The sequence below is a fragment of the Petromyzon marinus genome, chromosome 60, assembly GCF_048934315.1.
Source record: "Petromyzon marinus isolate PM22_M1 ecotype Great Lakes invasive population chromosome 60, UKy_Petmar_22M1.pri1.0, whole genome shotgun sequence".
Classification (NCBI taxonomy): domain Eukaryota; kingdom Metazoa; phylum Chordata; class Hyperoartia; order Petromyzontiformes; family Petromyzontidae; genus Petromyzon; species Petromyzon marinus.
The window spans coordinates 9,474,406-9,496,040 of record NC_133726.1 but is presented as its reverse complement, the minus strand read 5'-3'; the positions used below and the strand labels follow the sequence as shown (position 1 = coordinate 9,496,040).

The following is a 21,635-nucleotide window of genomic DNA, read 5'->3' as shown; positions in this document are numbered from 1 at the left end:
AACGTGAAGAACCAGTGGGATCTACAGGAGATTATACAACTTTCATAGCCATTCCCCGTGTTTAGTGTACACGCCGTACAACGCGTTTAAAATCGACAGGAGTAAAGTTTTGACTTACGAACAAATCAACTTACAAACAGACCTCTGAAACCTGACTCGTTCGTAAGTACTGGTGTTCCTGTACGTGTGTCGTGTAGTTGGACTCGGTGCTGTCCGTTCTGCATGAGATAATTCTCTTCCACCAAGAGTTTGTCGCCACTCTGAGGCAAGGGATGGACCTGGCACCGGACTTCCAGAACCTACAGTCACCTGCCGACTTCAAGGTGACAGAGCCTCCTCCCTCTCTCATCTCCTCTCTCTCAGTAAACCAAAAGGCAATGCCTCCTCCTCCCTCCTCATCCTTGTCTCCCCCTCTCCATGTCCCTATGTTTCAAGTGTCTTCCTCCGTCTCCCTGTGCCTCCGTATGCTTCTGTCTCTCTGTGCACCTCCGTGTCTCTCCCAGTCTCCTCATGTCTCTCCCCATATCTCTCCCTCTGCATCCCCATCGCCTTCCCCCCATGTCTCTTCATGTGTGGCTCTCCCCGTGCCTCTCCCCATAACTCTCTCAGTGTCTCTCCTTGTCTCCCCATCACTGTCCCCACGTCTCTCTCCCCATGTCCCCACCCCTTCCCTCCCCCCCGTGTCTCTACCCCTCCCACCCACAGCGCGTGCTCTTCTCGCTGGGTGGCTCCTTCCTCTTCTTCTCGGAGCGCTTCCGCCTGTACAGCGCGTACTGCGCCAGCCACGCGCGCACGCAGAGCCGCCTGCGCACAGGTTATGCACAGACGCAACAACACGGACGCAACAACACGGATGCAACACGGACGCAACAACACGGACTAGGCACAGGTCCCCAGTGCAGCCGGCGCAGACCGCCGGGGGCAAGCGTCGTGAGCGAGGCGCAACGGCGCACGAGGCGGGGGCGGTGCCGTTGCGAACGCCCCGGGCCGCCTGTCGCCCCCCACGTACCAGTGTTGACACACGTTTTAAGGCTGCGCGGACATAGGGGAGGCCCGGGCCAGGCTCTGGTACCACTTTCCAATCACGTAATCTGTCCACGGCTGGGAATCGGACTAAATTCCAATTGGTTTTGACCATCCGACCAGTCCACATGATCAACCGTCGTCATCATCATCGTCATCGGCAACAACAATCATCAATCTCTTGATCAATAAGTCAATCATCGTCATCATCATCCGCCTATCCATATAACCATTCATCCCGGTCAATCATCATCACTGATGATCCATCAATACTGATGATCCATCAATAATCCATGAAGGGTCCATCATCAACATTGACGGTTGTGGCCGGGAGCTTTATGTATTATTATTTCACTCGTTTTCAAGAGGGTCAAGCCAAGCGTGGGGACTACCTTGCCCTGTTAAGTGGCACCGCTTTCTCGCGAGCGAGGCACACGGCAGCAAGTTTCGTTATTGTTACCATGTTTAACACGTGGTAGGCATACGGCGGCAAATATCGTTGTTACCATGTTTAACACGTGGTAGGCACACACGGCAAGTCTCGTTGTTGTTACCATGTTTAACACGTGGTAGGCATACACGGTAAGTCTCGTTGTTGTTACCATGTTTAACACGTGGTAGGCACACGGCAAGTCTCGTTGTTACCATGTTTAACACGTGGTAGGCACACGGCAAGTCTCGTTGTTACCATGTTTAACACGTGGTAGGCATACATGGTAAGTCTAGTTGTTGTTACCATGTTTAACACGTGGTAGGCACACACAGTAAGTCTCGTTGTTACCATGTTTAACACGTGGTAGGCACTCATGGCAAGTCCCGTTGTTGTTACCATGTTTAACACGTGGTAGGCACACACGGCAAGTCCTGTTGTTGTTACCATGTTTAACACGCGGTAGGCACACACGGCAAGTCCTGTTGTTGTTACCATGTTTAACACGTGGTAGGCACACGGCAGCAAGTCTCGTTGTTGTTACCATGTTTAACACGTGGTAGGCACACGCGACAAGTCTCGTTGTTGTTACCATGTTTAACACGCGGTAGGCACACACGGCAAGTCCTGTTGTTGTTACCATGTTTAACACGTGGTAGGCACACGGCAGCAAGTCTCGTTGTTGTTACCATGTTTAACACGTGGTAGGCACACGGCAGCAAGTCTCGTTGTTGTTACCATGTTTAACACGTGGTAGGCACACATGGCAAGTCTCGTTGTTATGTCGGGGAGGCTGACCCCCGGGCTCCTCGCTCACATGGGATCCACTGCTCCCTTCTTCTGTGTCCTGGGGAGGGTTACTGCTCACCGACTCCCCCCCCCCCCCCCCCTTTGCTGCGGCCCCTCGGGGCATGATTCGTGGCTGGCGCTTAGCCACCTGGGAGCAATTCACACAATCTCCGCGGACACTCACTCACACCTACTCACTCTAAATCCGACGTCGCTCCTCTCACGTGCCACGCACCAATCGCGCGCGCGGGACTCGTGGTCGGGGTTCAGAGGGCAGGGACGTCACTCGCACACGCGCAGCCGATTGGGGGGTTGTCTTCGAGATTTATTTAAAGGGCTGTATGAACAAACTCACGAGTACACTGCCCGTTCACCCCACAGACACGCTAAACAAAAGGCCGCACGAATAATCTCGCGTGTACGCCGCCCGTTAGCCTCACGCACACGTTAAACGAAAGGGCGTATGAGTAATCTCACGTACCCCTGTATGAGTCCGCCACCGCTCACCACACGCACACGCTAACCACGAGCTACACGCATGGGCGAGCGCAAACACGTGGGTAAATACACCCTCACGCACAAACACAGGGTACAACGACGCACACCAACATGCATCCGTTCCACCCTCGCAGAAACCACACGACAAGGTTTATTGATCCCCAACAGTTTATTCTCAGCGAGTCCGAGGCTAAATTACTCGAGTCGGTTTGAGTCAGCAGGGCAGGTCTAACCTACCTCCCGATGGTCTACGACCCGATCTGTATCGCCTCTTTCAAATCACTCTCCTAAGACAATCTCACAATGGCCTCAATACCTCACTCTCGGGTACTCACGGTTCGACTTGTACAGAGCTGCTGGGTCGGATCCTCGCTGCACTTCGACTCGTCACACGGACGTTCGAGTGGCTGGAAAGTCGACCGCCCCGAGCCTGGCTTGAGTACAATACGACCTCCTCCCTACCTTCTCTACTCCTTTTATTGTCCTCTACATCAAAGATAAATCGGCGCTGATCTGCTGCCCTCCTGTCCAATCAGGTGGCTCGGATTTCCCGCCACTCTCCCCGGGCCGGTGCTCTCTCAGATGTCCGCTTTTCACCCTCTAAACAAGCGCATCTGTCCTACCAATCAGAGGGCCGGCCCTGTTTTTCCCGCCGTTCGTGACTCCGTCCCTCCCTACCTGCCTGCTGACCCGTGTGTGTTGTGGGTGTATTCTATCCGCGGTGGCTCAGCAGCCCCATCGTGACCATGTAATTACCATCCAAGTCACGGCGCCGTGGTGCACGTAAGCCTCGGGGGAGGTCGCCCAATTCCCTGGTCGCAGGAAACTGTGAAGTTTGGTCCCATGAGAGGGCTTCTGGGTGAAAACCTGTCGGCCACGTGACCTCCCCTCGGGGCTCTATGTGGGGGTGGTGAGGGAAGAGCGGCGTCGGCCCCGTCGCTCGGAGGTGGCGGCGTCGCGGCCACGGCGTCGGCAGGACGGCTTCGCTGTTGCGGCATCACAGCTGCAGGCACGGCTCCGACGGAGCGGCTTTGCTGCTGTGGCACCATAGTCACCATGTTTAACATGTGGTAGGCACACACGGCAAGTCTCGTTGTTACCATGTTTAACACGTGGTAGGCACACGCGACAAGTCTCGTTACCATGTTTAACACGTGGTAGGCACACGTGGTAGGCACACGGCAGCAAGTCTCGTTGTTACCATGTTTAACACGTGGTAGGCACACACGGCAGCAAGTCTCGTTGTTGTTACCGTGTTAAAACACGTGGTTGGCACGCGACAAGTCTCGTTGTTGTTACCATGTTTAAGACGTGGTAGGCACACGTGGTAGGCACACGGCAGCAAGTCTTGTTGTTGTTACCATGTTTAACACGTGGTAGGCACACGGCAGCAGGTTTCGTTGTTACCATGTTTAACACGTGGTAGGCACACGACAAGTATCGTTGTTACCATGTTTAACACGTGGTAGGCACACGGCAGCAGGTTTCGTTGTTACCATGTATAACACGTGGTAGGCACACGACAAGTATCGTTGTTACTATGTTTAACACGTGGTAGGCACACGACAAGTCTTGTTGTTGTTACCATGTTTAACACGTGGTAGGCACACACGGCAAGTCTCGTTGTTACCATGTTTAACACATGGTAGGCACACGACAAGTCTCGTTGTTGTTACCATGTTTAACACGTGGTAGGCACACGCGACTAATATTATCCGTAAGAGGTTTTTTGGGTTAGTTTCGCGTAAATATATAAATGCGTCATGAAACCTGCCACCGCCCGACGCAGCCAATTAGTAAGGCGTTCGTCACGTTTTTAAGAACGAAACAGGAGGATTTCTCCACAACTCTGGCTGTCGCCTGATGATGCTGGTTGTAAGTATTGGCGAAAAGTCTCACTCAAATTGTAAATGTCGTGGGTTTTACTCTCCAACACACATCCGGTGTTACTGATTGGCTGTGTCGGGTGGTGGCGGGTTTAATGACACATTTATATTTACTGCGCGATCTAACTCAAAACAAACTTCTATTGTGGATGTTGTTGTTATTATTATTGACTGTTGACGGTGAGCGGCACGGTGCAGTCATCAACAAGCCACGCGGAACTCTGCGAGGAGCGGTGGGCCGCCCTGCCGCTTGGGGCCAACCTCCCCGTTGTGGCCTCGTCATCATTGTTGTTGATGTTCATGTTGCTGCTGATGTTGTTGATGTTGTTGTTAATGTTGCTACTGTTAATCTTATTTGGTTCTTTCGGTAAAGTCACGAAGAATGAGAATAAAATAATAAAATAACACAATAAAATTCTCACGACGTTTCGGCCACAACACAAGCGGCCATCTTCAGGTGAAAGGTACAGACCTGTTGGGACAACAGAACTTCAATGAACGATGTTAAGATTCGTAGCGACTTTTAAGCTGGCTGGGAGAAGTGAGGCACCTTGACAAAGGGGTTTACATATCAAATAGCTGAGGGATTAGCTTGTGACTGGTCACAGGAATGGCTATGTTAAAGTCAAAACCTACACATCCACAGAGGCAACTAATAATTTAGCATTGAAATAGCTAAGGGATTAGCTTGTGCAAATAGCTGAGGGATTAGCTTGTGACTGGTCACAGAAATGGCTATGTTAAAGTCAAAACCTACACATCCACAGAGGCAACTAGTAATTTAGCATTGAAATAGCTAAGGGATTAGCTTGTGACTGGTCACAGAAATAGATGTTAAAGTAAAGGTCTACACATCCACAGAGCTTCAATGAACGCTGTTAAGATTCGTAGCGACTTTAAGCTGGTTGGGAGAAGTGAGGCACCTTGACAAAGGGGGTTTACATATAAAATAGCTGAGGGATTAGCTTGTGACTGGTCACGGAAATGGCTATGTTAAAGTCAAAACCTACACATCCACAGAGGCAACTAGTAATTTAGCATTGAAATAGCTAAGGGATTAGCTTGTGACTGGTCACAGAAATAGATGTTAAAGTAAAGGCCTACACATCCACAGTCACGAAAGCTTTAAATCGAAATGCTACTGTTAATGTTGTTGATCTTGCTACTGATATTGTTGTTGCTAATATTGCTGATGTTGCTGCTATTGTAGCTGTTGCTGCCGCTGTTGTTGATGTTATTGTTGACGTTATTGTTGACATTATTGATGACGATGTCGTCGTCGTCGCTGTGCACCGTCAGCCTCTGAAGAGCCGGCTCTCGCCGCCGCCCTGAGGCGGCTGAACCCCGACGGCCAGCACGCCTCCTCGCTGCCCTCCCTCCTCATCAAGCCCATCCAGCGCGTGCTCAAGTACCCCCTGCTGCTGCACAGCTTGGTGTCGCCCACCGAGCCGGACAGCGAGGAGCGCTACCACATGGCGGGTGAGGACCGCGCCAACTCCTGCCGGGAGCGGGGGGAGGCGAGGCAGGTGGGGGGTGAGGGCAAGTTTGACAAATAGGAGGGCGTTGCCCCCAGCGTACCGTGCGACTCGGGGGGGCCGTCCGCGATCGATCGAATCTTCCGGGGCGCGGGTTAACTCGCCGGCACCCCCCCCGTCCCGTCCCGTCCCGTGCCCGCACTGGACATCTGCGAGAAATAAGAGCTTCGGAGCTCACCAGATCTCCTCCTCCGGCGGTCTAAATAAAGATCCGGATCGATCAGCGTCAACGGGTGTGACTGTGGCCGATCGTCAGAGCATCAGGCCCGCGTGTGGTGGGGTAAAGAGTGGGTGACTCCCACTTCTTCCAGTGAAGGAGTAGGCCAGATGACTTCTACTGGAGGGAGGGGAGAAGCCGAAAGGGGAAATGTTTCGAGTGTGGGTGCGAGTGAGTGGGTGGGTGAATGGGTGGTTCGGTGGATAGGTGTGTGAGTGTGCGAATCGGTGGATGGTTGAGTAAGTGAATGAGTGGGTGAGTGGTTGGATGGATCAATATATGAATGAGTGGGTGAGTGGTTGGATGGGTGAGTGGTTGGCTGAGCGAGTGTGTGAATGAGTGGGTGAGTGTCTTCTTGGTTCTTTCGGTAAAGTCACGTAGAATGGAAATAAAATAATAAAAATAAAACATAATAAAATAAAATTCAAACGATGTTTCGGCCACAACACAAGTAGCCTTCTTGAGGTGAAGGAACAGAACTGTCGGGACGACAGCACTTCAATGAACGCTGCTAAGATCCGCAGCGTCTTTTAAGCTAGGTGGGAGAAGTAAAGCGCCTTGACAAAGGAGTTTACATATCAAACAGGATAATTTAGCATTGAAATAGCTGTGTTAAAGTGTTGGATCAACAGGGTGTTAAAGTCAGAAATTAGCATGTAACTGGGAGATTAGCATGTGACTGGTCATGGAAATAGCTATGTTAAAGTCAAAGTTTACATATCAACAGAGGCATTTAGTATGTGGATGCTAAAGGACTGCAACTACCCAACTATCATACAATAAACCGATGTGAAAAAACTAAGTATAAACTACATCAATATAATAAATGTACTCATATTCTTCAATAAGTTAAGCTATTAACATAAAGTAACTGGGTATACACTACACTATATAATGAATACCATATAGTAAACTAATAAAAATACTAAAATATAAACATCAATGTTATCAATAAACTCTATATACTCTACAATCAGCTGAGCTACTAACAATAAGTCATTATACATTACAATGCCATATGGCGAAAAAATGGGTGGCGACTTTTTTTTCTTTTCAACATTAGCAGCAGTGTGGTATACAGTAGGGTTGGTAGAATAATACATGGTGTAATATTACAAGTCTAATATTTTACAGTCTAAAATATAGGGTAGTGTATAGTAACGCATTGTATAATTGAAGGGTGGGTTTGTCTATGGCAATGTATATTACGGTGTATAGTCGTGTAATGTAGAAAAAAGTTTAGTTGGAGACATATCAATTTAATGCATAATGTTAGAGCTTACATTGGGCTGTGTATACGATATTATACAATGTAGTTGAGATTGGATGGTATAACATTGCAATGTATAGTAGTCTAGTTTATAACATAGTTGTAATGCAACACAGGACAGAGCAGCGCATCGTGGCTGTTTCTCCCCCCTCCTCCGTTCCGAGCATAGATGGACTCATCCGTCTGAACAAAGCTCGTCGCTTTCCGTGGTGCTAACATTGAAAAGAAAAAAAACCGCCACCCATTTTTTCACCATATGGCATTGTAATGTATAACGACTTATTGTTAGTAGCTCAGCTGATTGGAGAGTATATAGAGTTTATTGATAACATTGATGTAGTTTATATTTTAGTTTTTTTATTAGTTTACTATATGGTATTCATTATAAAGTGTAGTGTATACCCAGTTACTTTATGTTAATAGCTCAACTTATTGAAGAATATATTGAGTACATTTATTATATTGATGTAGTTTATACTTAGTTTTTTCAAATCGGTTTATTGTATGATAGTTGGGTAGTTGCAGTCCTTTAGCGTCCACATACTAAATGCCTCTGTTGATATGTAAACTTTGACTTTAACATAGCTATTTCTGTGACCAGTCACATGCTAATCCCTCACATTAACATCATGCTAATCTCCCAGTTACATGCTAATTTCTGACTTTAACATCCTGCTGATCCAACACTTTAGCACAGCTATTTCAATGCTAAATTCTCCTGTTTGATATGTAAACTCCTTTGTCAAGGCGCTTTACTTCTCCCACCTAGCTTAAAAGACGCTGTGAATATTAGCAGCGTTCATTGAAGCGCTGTCGTCCCGACAGTTCTGTTCCTTCACCTGAAGAAGGCTACTTGTGTTGTGGCCGAAACGTCGTGAGAATTTTATTTTATTATGTTTTATTTTTATTATTTTATTTCCATTCTACGCGACTTTACCGAAAGAACCAAGACGATGAATCCCTGCAGTCACGAAAGCTTTAAATCGAAATTTGAGTGGGTGAGTGGTTTGCGTGGATGAGTGGTTTGGGTGGGTGAGTGGTTGGGCAAGGAGGTGGCCAAAACGTTGGTCCCGCTCACTGGGGACCGACGTTTTGTCTCTGGCAGAGGCCCAGCGCGTGATGCAGGAGGTGGCCAGGCAGATCAACGACGCTCAGCGGCTCTTCGAAGAATTTGGGGAAGCGTTTCACCAGCTCTCTGCCCAGCAGCAGCCTTCGGGAGACGAGGTACATTCACCAAATGTTCACCGACTGCGCACCCACTATTCACCAACTTTTCACTAACTGCTCACTAACTTTTGATTTAAAGCTTTCGTGACTGCAGGGATTCATATTATTGTTTTTTTCTGTAAAGTCACGTAGAAGGGAAACAATAAAATAATAAAAATATAAAACAATAAAATTATCACGACGTTTCGACTGCAACACAAGCAGTCATCATCACGTGTGAAAACCACAGCAAGAGAATTTGAAAAAAGTGGCGTTTTTTGTATATGTGGATAGCCTCATAAACGAATCTCTCATGATAGCCAGATGGCTTGCAGATAACCTCTGTCTTGGAGAAGTCAATGTCATGTGAGCCTACTGAATTATAACAGTGATCACTGTTATAATTCAGTAGAGACAATTTCAACCGAGATGGATTCTGGCTTAGCAATCATTGGAAGGATTTGATAAACCATTTTGGGTCTTATTTGATTGTTCATGCTTACGGTGGCTTTCAGACCGCATCCATTATTTTCGTCTCCCCCCTCCTCTTTTCCGAACATAGATAGACTCGTCCATTTGAATAACTGCCAAATCGCTCTCCGTGGTGCTAACGTTAAAAAAAAAAATGCTTTACCTGTGGTTTTCACACCTGATGATGATTGCTTGTGTTGCAGTCGAAACGTCGTGAGAATTTTATTGTTTTATATTTTTATTATTTTATTGTTTCCCTTCTATGTGACTTTACCAAAAGAACCAAGAATATGCTCACTAACTGTTCTGACGTTCACCAACTGTTTGCCAAATGTTCACCAACTGTTCACTAACGTTCTCCAACTGTTCATCACCTGTTCACTAACTGCTCACTAACTGTTCACCAACTATCCACTAACTGTTTACCAACTGTTCACCAACTGTTCACTAACTTTTCACGAACTCTTCACTAATGTTCACCAACTGTTCACCAACCGGCCGGGGCGTTTGCCGCTCGTCACAGAGGTTTCGCGGTTCGAGCTTTGAATCCAACACCAACCCGCCGATGACGAGTGCTGCTGCGCTCTCCGCGTACCGGGGCCACGACAGCGCCAACGAAGCGGCTGGCGTCGTCGCGGCGGGCCGCAGCCGGTGACATTTTAAAAGATCTACGCCACACCGTTTTCTCGACGCCCCCCGCGCTCCACCTTTCTTCGCGACGCCATTTTGCGCGCGATCGAAAATCCCGCCTGCCGCGGCGACCATCGCCACCAACCCTCCCTGCGGAAGCTCGGTAAGGGGGACCCCCCCCCCGCCCCCCTCTTGGTCAAAGAGAGGAGTCTTGAGACTGAACGGGGCATCGACAGATTCAAGGAGAAGAAGGAATAGAAGGGCGCTTGCGGCACGTGACGGCGATCGGGATGACGGCGTTCCATTGACGCCCATCTACACTGCCTCTCTCTCCCATTTCGTATGTCCTCGTCTGTGTTCCCATCTCCCTTTGTCCCCGTTACGTCTCTCCCTGCGTGTCTCCCCCCCATGCCCCCCCCCCCCCCATGTATACCCCATGTGCACCCCACGTGTCCCCTCTCTGTCTCCCCCCGCCCCGTACAGGTCGTGGACCTGTCGATGGGCGACCTGCTGCTGGACGAGCACGTGTCCTGGCTCAACCCACCCGCTCCGCTCATCCGCTCGGCACAGCGGCAGCACGGCCTGGGCGCGAGAGTCTTCGGTACGGACCCTGGCACCGACTGGAGGGGCGCCACGGTGGCCAGGAGATGTTAACTACCTCACCCGGTATACAGGAGGTCGTGGGTTCGATCTCGACCCCGACGCCTGCTGCTGTATAATAGGAGTTTGCGTGTCTCTCTCCCCGTGGTCGCATGGATTTTCCTACGGGTTTTCCCCTCCACAATTTAGAATCAACGTGCCCTCATATTAGCCGGCTGCAGCAAATTCCCACACTGTGACAGGACACTTCGCTGAGTTATTATTTGTGGCCAGGACGCTTCTGAAAAAAAGCTACGTAGCTCGGTGGGCCCTTACCTGGTTACAAAAAAATTAGTTTCAAGACTCCTCCAACACGATCCGCAGCACCAACACATCCAGTATTGGGCACGTGACGATGACGTGGCCAGCAGTGGATAGACCATGACGATGACGTGGCCAGCAGTGGATAGACCTTGACGATGACGTGGCCAGCAGTGGATAGACCATGACGATGACGTGGCCAGCAGTGGATAGACCTTGATGATGACGTGGCCAGCAGTGGATAGACCATGACGATGACGTGGCCAGCAGTGGATAGACCATGATGATGACGTGGCCAGCAGTGGATAGACCATGACGATGACGTAGCCAGCAGTGGCTAGAACATGACGATGACGTAGCCATCAGTGGATAGACCATGACGATGACGTGGCCAGCAGTGGATAGACCTTGACGATGACGTAGCCAGCAGTGGATAGACCATGATGATGACGTGGCCAGCAGTGGATAGACCTTGACGATGACGTGGCCAGCAGTGGATAGACCATGACGATGACGTGGCCAGCAGTGGATAGACCATGACGATGACGTGGCCAGCAGTGGATAGACCTTGACGATGACGTAGCCAGCAGTGGATAGACCTTGACGATGACGTGGCCAGCAGTGGATAGACCATGACGATGACGTGGCCAGCAGTGGATAGACCATGACGATGACGTGGCCAGCAGTGGATAGACCATGACGATGACGTGGCCAGCAGTGGATAGACCATGACGATGACGTGGCCAGCAGTGGATAGACCTTGACGATGACGTGGCCAGCAGTGGATAGACCATGACGATGATGTGGCCAGCAGTGGATAGCAGCATTCTGCCGGAGGGGAGTAGCTGGAACAGAGTGTCCAGGGTGGGAGGAATCGGCCACAATCTTCCTCGCTCGCCTCATGGTCCTCGAGGTGTGCAGGTGCTCAAGGGTTTGTATATTGCAGGCAATCACCTTCTCAGCAGTGTGGATGATACGCTGCAGTCTGCTCTTGTTCTTGGCAGTGGCAGCAGCGTACCAGACGGTTATGGAGGTGAGGATGGATTCAATGATTGCTGTATAGAAGTGCACCATCATTGTATTTGGCAGGTTGAATTTCTTCAGCTGCCGTAGGAAGTGCATCCTCTATTGAGCTCTCTTGGTGAGGGAGCTGATGTTCAGTTCCCACTTGAGGTCCCGGGAGAGAATAGTGCCCAGGAAGCGGAAGGACTCTACAGTTTTGACTGGGGAGTCGCACAGGGTGATGGGGGTGAGTGGGGCTGTATTCTTCCTGAAGTCCACAACCATGTCAACTGTCTTTAGAGCATTTAGCTCTAAGTTGTTCTGGCTACACCAGGTCACCAGGTTGTCAGCTTCCCACCTATAGTCAGACTCATCCCCACCAGAGATCAGTCCAATGAGGGTGGTGTCGTCCGCAAACTTCAATAGTTTGACGGACAGATGATTGGAGGTGCAGCTGTTGGTGTACAGGGAGAAGAGTAGTGGGGAAAGAACGCAGCCCTGAGGAGTTTCGGTGCTGATGGACCTGGAGTCAGAGACTTGTGTTCCCAGCTTAACGCACTGCTTCCTGTCAGACACGAAGTCTGTGATCCACCTGCAGGTGGAGTCGGGCACGTTCAGCTGGAAGAGCTTGTCCTGAAGCAGGGCAGGGATGATGGTGTTGAAGGCAGAGCTGAAGTCCACAAACAGGATCCTGGCGTAGGATGCTGGGGAGTCCAGATGCTGTAGGGTGAAGTGGAGGGCCATGTTAACTGCGTCGTCCACAGACCTGTTGGCTCTGTAGGCAAACTGAAGGGGGTCCAGAAGAGGGTCTGTGATGGCTTTGAGATGTGCCAGAACCAGGCGCTCAAAAGACTTCATTACCACAGAGGTAAGGGCGACCGGTCTATAATAATTTAGTCCTGTTGGCCTTAGGGGGAAGTACGGATTTTTTTTGTACCGAGGAGCGCACACACCTCGTGCAGAAGGACGCCAGAGAAGTTTTTCCCTTGGTCAGTCAGCAGCCGTTCGGGAGCACCTTTGTCGAGGACATAGCCCTGGACAAAGGCCTCGGCGATGGCTGCTGCTGACTGGTTGGCGAGGGGCCATGCCAACCAGCAGGTACTTATTACCCTTAGGGGTCGCAGGGAAGGGCCCCAATATATCGAGTGCGATGAGTTCATTAACTCGAGAGACCGTAATAGATTGTATTGGCAGACAGGCGCCCCTCGCTGGTGGCTTCCGTTGGGCGCACTGAGTACATGCACCCAGGAGGTCATCCACATCCCTTGCCATGCCTGGCCAGAATAAATCCAGCTGGAGCATGGCAAGGGTCTTGTGAGTCCCTAGGTGCAACAGTCACTCGTGAGCAGCCCACACGGCCTTACCCCGCAGAGCAGAAGGCACCACCAGCCTGTGACGGCGGGCCTTCCCATCCCAATGCATAGGGAGCCCCTGGTGCAGCCCGAATGAATCAACCCCCGTCACCCCCCTCATGGAACCCCCTGCGCGACGACGCAACGCGAGGAGGGACGCGTCCTCCATCTGGAGGCGCCCCCATTCCGTAAGAGATAATCCCAGCAAGGAGTCTCCTCCCCCCTGCACGACAGGACCCGCAGACACAGGGCCCTCGGTGGCGGCAGCAAGAATCGGAACATTTAAAGCGGGGCTGTCATCCGGCGGCTTACAACGCCCCGATCCCATGAGACAAGCGCAATCTGAGGCAGGGGGCAGGCGAGCCAGCGCATCCGCATTAGTGTGTCGAACACCCTTCTGATATGTGGTTGTGAAATCATAGTCCTGAAGGACCTCGAGCCATCGAGACAATTGCCCCGAAGGCTGTTCCACCCGCAAGGCATATTGCAATGCCGCATGGTCTGTACAGTGCCGGCCGTACAGATATGGCCGATATTGTTGTATAAAAAATACAATGGCTAACAGCTCCCAAGGGGTGATGCAGTATCTCTGCTCCGCCGGAGACAAGACCCTACTACCGTAAGCCACAACGCGCTCCACACCACCGACAACCTGCGAGAGCACACCCCCAATACCCGTATTTCTGGCATCTATCTAGCAGGAAGGGTTCAGAAAAATTGTGGTAGCTCAATTTTGGGGCCCCCACGACAGCGTCGCGAAGGGAACGCAAAGCGATCTCCTCGACCTGGCCCCAGTGAAATTTCACTCCTTTTGCCGTCAGGGCATGTAAAGGTTTAGCAATGGTCGCGAAGTCCACAACGAACCGCCGGTAATAAGATGCGAACCCAATTAAACTCCTGAACTCAGCCACCGAGGTGGGGGTCGGCCAAGAGCTGACACACTGTGTTTTTGCGGGATCGGTGGATATGCCCGATTGGCTGAGGATGTGCCCTAAATACCGCACAGATTCTTGGAGCAAGTGGCACTTCTGTGGTTTGAATTTTAAATTTGCAGCGCGCATTTTGAAGAACACGGCGCGCAATCTCAAAAGGTCTTCGTCAAACGTTTTGCTAAATACAATTACATCGTCCAGATAGATCAGACAAACGTCCCATTGTAAGCCAGCCAAAACCCGTTCCATAAGGCGCTGAAATGTCGCCAGAGCGGAGTGTAATCCCATAGGCAACTGGTTAAATTGAAATAGGCCGTGTGGTGTATGGAATGCAGTCTTTGGTCTGGACTTGTCATCCAATGGAAGTTGCCAGACACCTGACAAGTCCAATGTAGAGAAAAATCGTTCCCCTGCTAGAGCATCCAGAGATCCGTCCATTCGGGGGAGTGGATATGCATCGGCTACCGAGATTTTATTTAGGCGACGAAAATCCACAAAATCTCAAAGACCCATCGTGCTTTTTCACAAGCACTATGGGTGCCCCCCATGGACTGGTGGAAGGAGATATAATTTCCGCAGCCAACATGTCGTCCACAGCCGTTTTAACATGATCCTTTTCGGCAGGACTCAACCGAAAAGGATTCTGACGTACCGGGGCATTTGCACCCGTGTCGATGTGGTGTCGCAGCAAATTCGTGCACTCAATATCAAATTTGTGCTTGCTAAACACGTCAGCTAATTGAATCAAAAGGTTCTGTAATCCGGCACGCTGGGAGTCGGATAGATCTTTTGTCCCTGAACACAGTGCATCCATCCAACTATCGTCCTCAATGGAACGTGGCCGAGTTGGAGGGTCGGTCCCCACATGTCCCATAACCGTTTCTTCTATGGGTACCGGCGTCGCATATGCAAGCACGGTCCCCTGGGGAACCACAGCCGTCTGCACCCCGACATTAAGGACCATAATGAACGGGTCATCGCTCCCCTTCACAATCGTTTGAGCAGCCACCAAATCCAGCCCCCCACACACTCACGTAGTCACTCACCCACTCACCCACACACTCACGTAGCCACTCACCCACTAGCCCACACACTCACGTAGTCACTCACCCACACATTCACCCACTCACGTAGTCAGTCACCCGCACACTCACGTAGTCACTCACCCACTCACGTAGTCACCCTCCCACACACTCACCCACTCAGTCACTCACGCACACACTCACCCACTGACAGTCACTCACACACCCACTGAGTCACTCACACACTCACTCACTCACAGTCACTCACACACTCACCCACTCACAGTCACTCACCCACTCACTCACCCACTCACATAGTCACTCACTCACACACTCACCCATCCTCCGATTAGCACAGTTGGCTACGTGCGGTGCGAAAGAAGTTCAACATACAGTAGACTCTCGATTATCTGCGGCCGCAGATAGTCCAAAAATATTAACCATTTTACACGGATCTCTATGCCAAAAACGAACGCTCGAGACAATCGATGCGCGTGCTCTATGACAACGACTTGCTCCCGCGCGGAAGACTCCCACCCACGAAGTGGATGATAACAGAGCCACGCACATCAACATCAAACTCCGCTGACTGTTGTAAAGATATGGCAACTACTGTACTGTAGAGCGATCACGTGGATTTCGGATTAACCGGAGCAACTTTTTGTTCGGTTTAAGCACGTGACTTGTAATAAATATTTGCAAGGATAGTGTATCCCTGTATAACAATAGGTGTTACCCTTTCTGGCAATAAAACAATTGTGTCAAGATGTTGAAACACCAAACAGAATCCTTATTATTCTTAGTTCTTTCGGTAAAGTCACGTTGAAGGGAAACAATAAAATAATAAAATATATATAAAACAATAAAAATTCTCACGACGTTTCGACCATAACACAAACGGTCGTCATCAGGGACGACGTTTCGACCATAACACAAACGGTCGTCATCAGGGATGACACACCTGATAATGATTGCTTGTGTTGCTGTCGAAACGTCGTGAGAATTTTAATGTTTTATATATTTTATTATTTTATTGTTTCCCTTCAACGTGACTTTACCGAAAGAACTAAGAATATGAATTACTGCAGTCACGAAAGCTTTAAATCAAAATAGAATCCTTATTCATGGAATCCTGTCTGCAAAAGGCGAACAGCCTTTTGGCGTCCACTGGTCTAACACTTTGAGACAAGGCTCAATAGAAAGCTGTCTCTGGTGTGGACCAATCAGTTTCAAAGACAATGCATCATATATTATCAGAGCATGTTTTTTGTTTGCATGATCACCACAAGTACGTATGGTTAATGCAGACAGGATTCCTTGAATAAGGATTCTGTTTGGCGTTTCAACATCTTGACAACTATTTTATTGCCAGAAAGTGTAAAACCGATTGTTATATTTTAATAAAGGCAAGAAAGGTCCCACAAATCGGATAAACCGCACGTGGATAATCGAGAGACTGCTGTACATACATTGTACGTACCGTGTGTGCGCGCACTTGCGTACCGGTCTTCATAGGTGCTACTCGCTAACAGCACTTGCCCCAACAGTCTGGTGAAGGCTACATGGGATACCTTTGACTTTGCAGTGTTCAAGACGGCCGTGGTGCTCGTGTACAAGGAGGATGCAGCCATGGGGTCGCTGAGGGCCAAGAAGCGCGTGGGTGGAGACGCACGCTGTGACGCGCATCACAACCGCACACACACACGCAGTCACCCCGCATGTGTGTGTGTGTGTGGTTGTGACGCGTGTGTGTTTGGTGACTCACGTCGCAGTCACACACACACACACACACGCAGTCACCCCGCGTGTGTGCGATTGCGACGCGCGTCACAACCACACACGCAGTCACCTTAAGTGTGTGCGTGAGGTTGTGACACGTGTCACAACCGCACACACACACACATGCAGTCACCCCACGTGTGTGTGTATGTGACTGCGACGTGAGTCACCAAACACACACGCGTCACAACCACACACACACACATTCACCCCATGTGTGTGTGGCTGTGATGCGCGTCGCCATCACACACATACACGTGGGGTGATCGCGCGTGTGTGTGATTGTGATGTGCGTCACGGCCACACAAACATACACGTGCGATCACCCCGCGTGTATGTGTGTGGCTGCGACGCGCATCACAATCGCACACAGTCACCCCACGTGTGTGTGTGACACACGCGACAGCCACACACACATGATGATGATGATGTGATGATTTGGTGACAATTGATGGTTTTTATGATGATCATGATGATGACAGTTATGATTGTGATGGTACAGGTGTTATGATGTGGTGAGGATGATGGTGTTGATGATAGTTGTGATGGTAAAGCTGTGATGATGATAGTTGTGATAGTAAACGTGTTTTAATAATATGTTCAGGATAATGGTTTTGATGATGGATTTAATGATTCTGCTGCTGCTAACGGTGACATCTGGTTTGTCCCATCAGGATGAGCCCGACCTGATCAAGTACAAACACCTCATCCCCACGAGTCAACTCGAGGTGCACACGGAGCACAGCGCCGGTGAGAGACGCCACACCACAGTTCCCAACGACGACGAAATCCGTGGGGCACCTGCGGAACGGCCTGGCTCCAGGGGGCAGCTCGAGCCAGTGACCCCAAGGGTCACGGGTTCAAACCCCCCACCGGGCCGATCGTCGTCGCACCAATCGGCGACGTGGCCGCGACGCACGCAGCGGCCACCCCGATTCGAACCCAGCGGCCACCCCGATTCGAACCAAGCGGCCACGCCGGTTCGAACCTAGCGGCCACCCCGGTTAACGCTGCCGGGGTTTAAACGCGTAGTCGCATTGCTAGGGCTTTCACAATCAATGTTATCCACAAGAGGGTTTTTTTGGGGGGGTTAGATCGCGTAAATATATGTGTCTGTCGTTAAACCACGCCACCACCACTCGACAGCAAGTGGTTATCACGTAAACAAAACGTGCCCAATTAGTTGCTAGTTCACGGAATGTGACCGAGCTGCGTGTTGCTCCGTGCAGACGGCGGGCGGAGCGCCGTGTGGGAGCTGAGGCACGCGGCGCGGGGAGAGAGGCCGGCGGTGACCTTCACGCTGCTGGGACGGTGGGGCCGCCACGACCACAACTACCACACAAATACCACCACTACCACACAGTTACCACAACTACCACAACTACTACACAGTTAGCACAACTACCCTAGCTACTAAATAACTACCACACAACTACCACACTACTACACAACTACCACACACCACTACACCTGCTGATGCTGCTGCTACAGCTGTTGCTTCTACTCGGGCTGCTGTTGATAACGCCGATGATCCCCATGACGACGCTCTATGCTGTCACCGACACCCCAGCCGCTGATGATGTTGGCGATGATCCTACCGCTGCCTGCCGCCACCCACACCTCCTCTCTCCCACCAGCGACCCGTCCCGCCGCTCCGCCTGCGTCTCTGCCGTCCGCTCCCTGCTACGTGCGGCGCTGAGATCCCGACTGCTCAACCGAGACGCCTCCACCACCTCCTCCTCCGCCACGCCGCCGCCTTCATCCTCCTCCCGGCACTACCAGCCCTTTGGGGGCGACCGGCTGTCTGCTCTGCGCGCCCGATACCACCGCCAGGACAGCAGCGGTACAAACGGGCGGCCGCGATGGCAGTGCCTCAGAGGCCTGGCCAGCTCACGACGGGTAGACGTGACTGCATGTTGAACTTCTAGAGCGCCGTGCGTAGCCAAACGTGTTAATCGGATGGGTGAGTGTGTCGGTGAGTGACTGTGTGAGTGGGTGAGTGACTATGTGAGTCTGTGAGTCTATGTGAGTGGGTGAGTGACTGTGTGAGTGGGTGACTATGTGAGTCTGTGTGAGTGGGTGAGTGGGTGAGTGACTGTGAGTGGGTGAGTGACTATGTGAGTCTATGTGAGTGGGTGAGTGACTGTGTGAGTGACTGTGTGAGTGGGTGAGTGACTGTGTGAGTCTATGTGAGTGGGTGAGTGACTATGTGAGTGGGTGACTATGTGAGTGGGTGAGTGACTGTGTGAGTGGGTGAGTGACTGTGTTAGTCTATGTGGGTCTGTGTGAGTGGGTGAGTGACTGTGAGTGGGTGACTATGTGAGTCTATGTGAGTGGGTGAGTAACTGTGTGAGTGGGTGAGTGACTGTGTGAGTGACTGTGTGAGTCTATGTGAGTGGGTGAGTGACTATGTGAGTGGGTGAGTGACTATGTGAGTGGGTGACTATGTGAGTGGGTGAGTGACTGTGTGAGTGGGTGAGTGACTGTGTGAGTGGGTGACTATGTGAGTGGGTGAGTGACTGTGTGAGTTTATGTGAGTCTATGTGAGTCTATGTGAGTGGGTGCCTGTGTGAGTGGGTGAGTGATGTCTACGTGAGTCTATGCGAGTGCGTTCAACTTCATTCGCGCAGTACGTAGCCCAACGTACTCATCGGAGGTGCGAACAGGCGGGCGGGCGGTGGGGGTAAGGACCACAATGGAAATACCTTGGCCATGTGCAGAGACACCTTGCCCGCTAGCCCTTGACCTTTCAGGTTCGGGCCATCGGGTGTGTGGGTCTCCCACTGTGAGTTTGGTGACGGCCAAGTTCGATACGCCGAGCCAGCGCCACCGCGGTCCTGGCTTCTCGTCTCAGAGTCCGGATATCTGATCGGGGGGGGGGGTTTATGACGACGCCGGTTACGACTAATCTTGACGGTCGTTTCGCAAACCTCTCTTGCAGAACCGAGCAGTCGTCGCTTGCGTAAAAATAGCAGCAGCGGCGGCATCAGCAGCAGCATCGACAGCATCGACAGCATCAGCAGCAGCATCGACAGCATCAGCAGCAACGACAACAGCCTCTCACATCCGCCAGAGCCGACGCCTCCCGCACGCCCGACAGAAACAAGCGCGGACTTCAGGGACGTCAAACGGAGGCTGGGAGCCAGCAGGCGGCAGCAGGCACCCCTCGCTGCCGGCGCTGCCGGCGCCGCTGGTGGCTTGGAAAGTGACCACAGAAGACCGGGCGACGGCGGCGAATACGGTCAAATGGCGGGTAGTTACGGAGGCCACCGAGACAATTACAAAGGAGGCATCGGTGTCATCGGAGAAGAAAGATACGATGCTGGAGGGGGCGGCGCCACTGAAGGAGATCACGGAGTTTGTCATGGACGTGGTGATGGCGGTGGTGATGATCAGATAGTAGTTGGTGGTGGCATTGGTAATGAAGGAGCTCCCAGAGGCGACTATGAAAGAGAAGGAAGAGGCAGTGTCAGAAAGGGTCACCGTGGTCTTGGACGTGAATCTGAAGGGGGCATCGATGTTCCGGGAGATCTGAGAGTTGGTGGTGATGGTGGTGGCGACATGGGAAGAGGTTGTGGAGTTGGCTATGGAGGAGTTGGTGGCATCGAAGTTTGCAGCAGAGAAGGCGGACGAGCCGTCGAAGGTCACGGAGGTGCCCGTGGGAGAGGCGGAGCATCCCTCGACCGCGGCGGCGTTGGCCGTGGCACCGTCGGAGGCGGCGCCATCGATGGCGCCGCCGCCGCCGGCCGCCGCGACAATCCGGCAGGAGCTACCGGTGTCGGCGGAGGTCTTCGCCGCGCGGACGCCCTCGACGACCGGCGAGCAAGAACCCTGGACGGCGGTCGCTCGCGACGCCACCGCGACGACGACCGCGGCGACCACCCCCAGCCCCCCGACGCCGCCCTGGCGGAGGCCACCCTCCTCCTGCGGCGCCTCCAGGCGAGGAACCTCGAGCGGCAGCGACGCAGGGCGGCCTCGAGGTCCTCGGGGGCCTCCTCCCCCCGGGCCTCGCCGCTCCACTCTCCCCTCCCCTCGCCCCCCCCGGCGGTGTCCCGCGGAGGGGGGCCCGTGACGCCGCAGCAAGCGCTGGAGCGGTCGGGGCACGGCGCGAGGGCGGTGTACGACACTCGCACGCAGGCCATCGCGTTCGGCGAGAGGCTCGCGTGATCTCGGGGTTGCGGCTAAACGGGGGGGGGGGGGGGGGGGGTTCGGTGGAGGCCGTTTTGGTGCAGCGCTCTCGAGTTTGGCCGAGGGTTCCCCGGTTCGTAGCAGCTCGTTGAAAGCGAAGAGATTTACGCGACTGTGAAGGGAAGGAGACCTGGGAAGGACGCATCGCGGCCAGGGGGGACGACGGTCGGCCCGGGGGGTCGGGGGAGGGGCGGGTCGTGGCTCAAGTCGGGAGTGGCGCCCGAAGTACGGAGCACGGCCAAAGACCAAAACAGGGAGGAGGATCTCTCCACAGCTCGTGGCTGTCGCCTGACCATGCCGATTGTAATTACTGGCAAAACGTCACGGTACTCCAATTTTAAACGTTGTTGTGGGTTTACTCTCCAACACACAACAACCGGTTAGTGCTGAACTAGTCGCTAATCGGCACGTTTTTGTTTACGTGACGAACCTTAGTGATTGGCTGTCGGGTGGTGGCGGGTTTAACGACGCATTTATATTTACGTGGTCTAACCCAAACGAAAAA

General features: G+C 51.9%; 1 protein-coding gene across 2 annotated transcripts in view; it reads left to right on the top strand.

Annotated features, from left to right (window-relative positions):
- The window catches only part of LOC116955610 (uncharacterized), a 28,697-nt gene extending 7,554 nt beyond the window's left edge, over nt 1-21,143 (top strand). The window contains exons 4-13 of one of the 2 annotated variants that reach the window (XM_032976764.2): nt 198-323; nt 706-814; nt 5,926-6,105; nt 8,754-8,872; nt 10,439-10,556; nt 16,749-16,819; nt 17,617-17,692; nt 18,172-18,253; nt 18,580-18,785; nt 19,884-21,143. In XM_032976764.2, the coding sequence (XP_032832655.2) occupies nt 198-323; nt 706-814; nt 5,926-6,105; nt 8,754-8,872; nt 10,439-10,556; nt 16,749-16,819; nt 17,617-17,692; nt 18,172-18,253; nt 18,580-18,785; nt 19,884-21,109 (2,313 nt within the window). In that variant the 3' untranslated portion in view covers nt 21,110-21,143. The remainder of the gene's footprint in view (nt 1-197; nt 324-705; nt 815-5,925; nt 6,106-8,753; nt 8,873-10,438; nt 10,557-16,748; nt 16,820-17,616; nt 17,693-18,171; nt 18,254-18,579; nt 18,786-19,883) is intronic. The other variant, XM_032976766.2, reaches the window with a different exon arrangement.
- The last annotated feature ends 492 nt before the right edge of the window (nt 21,144-21,635 follow it).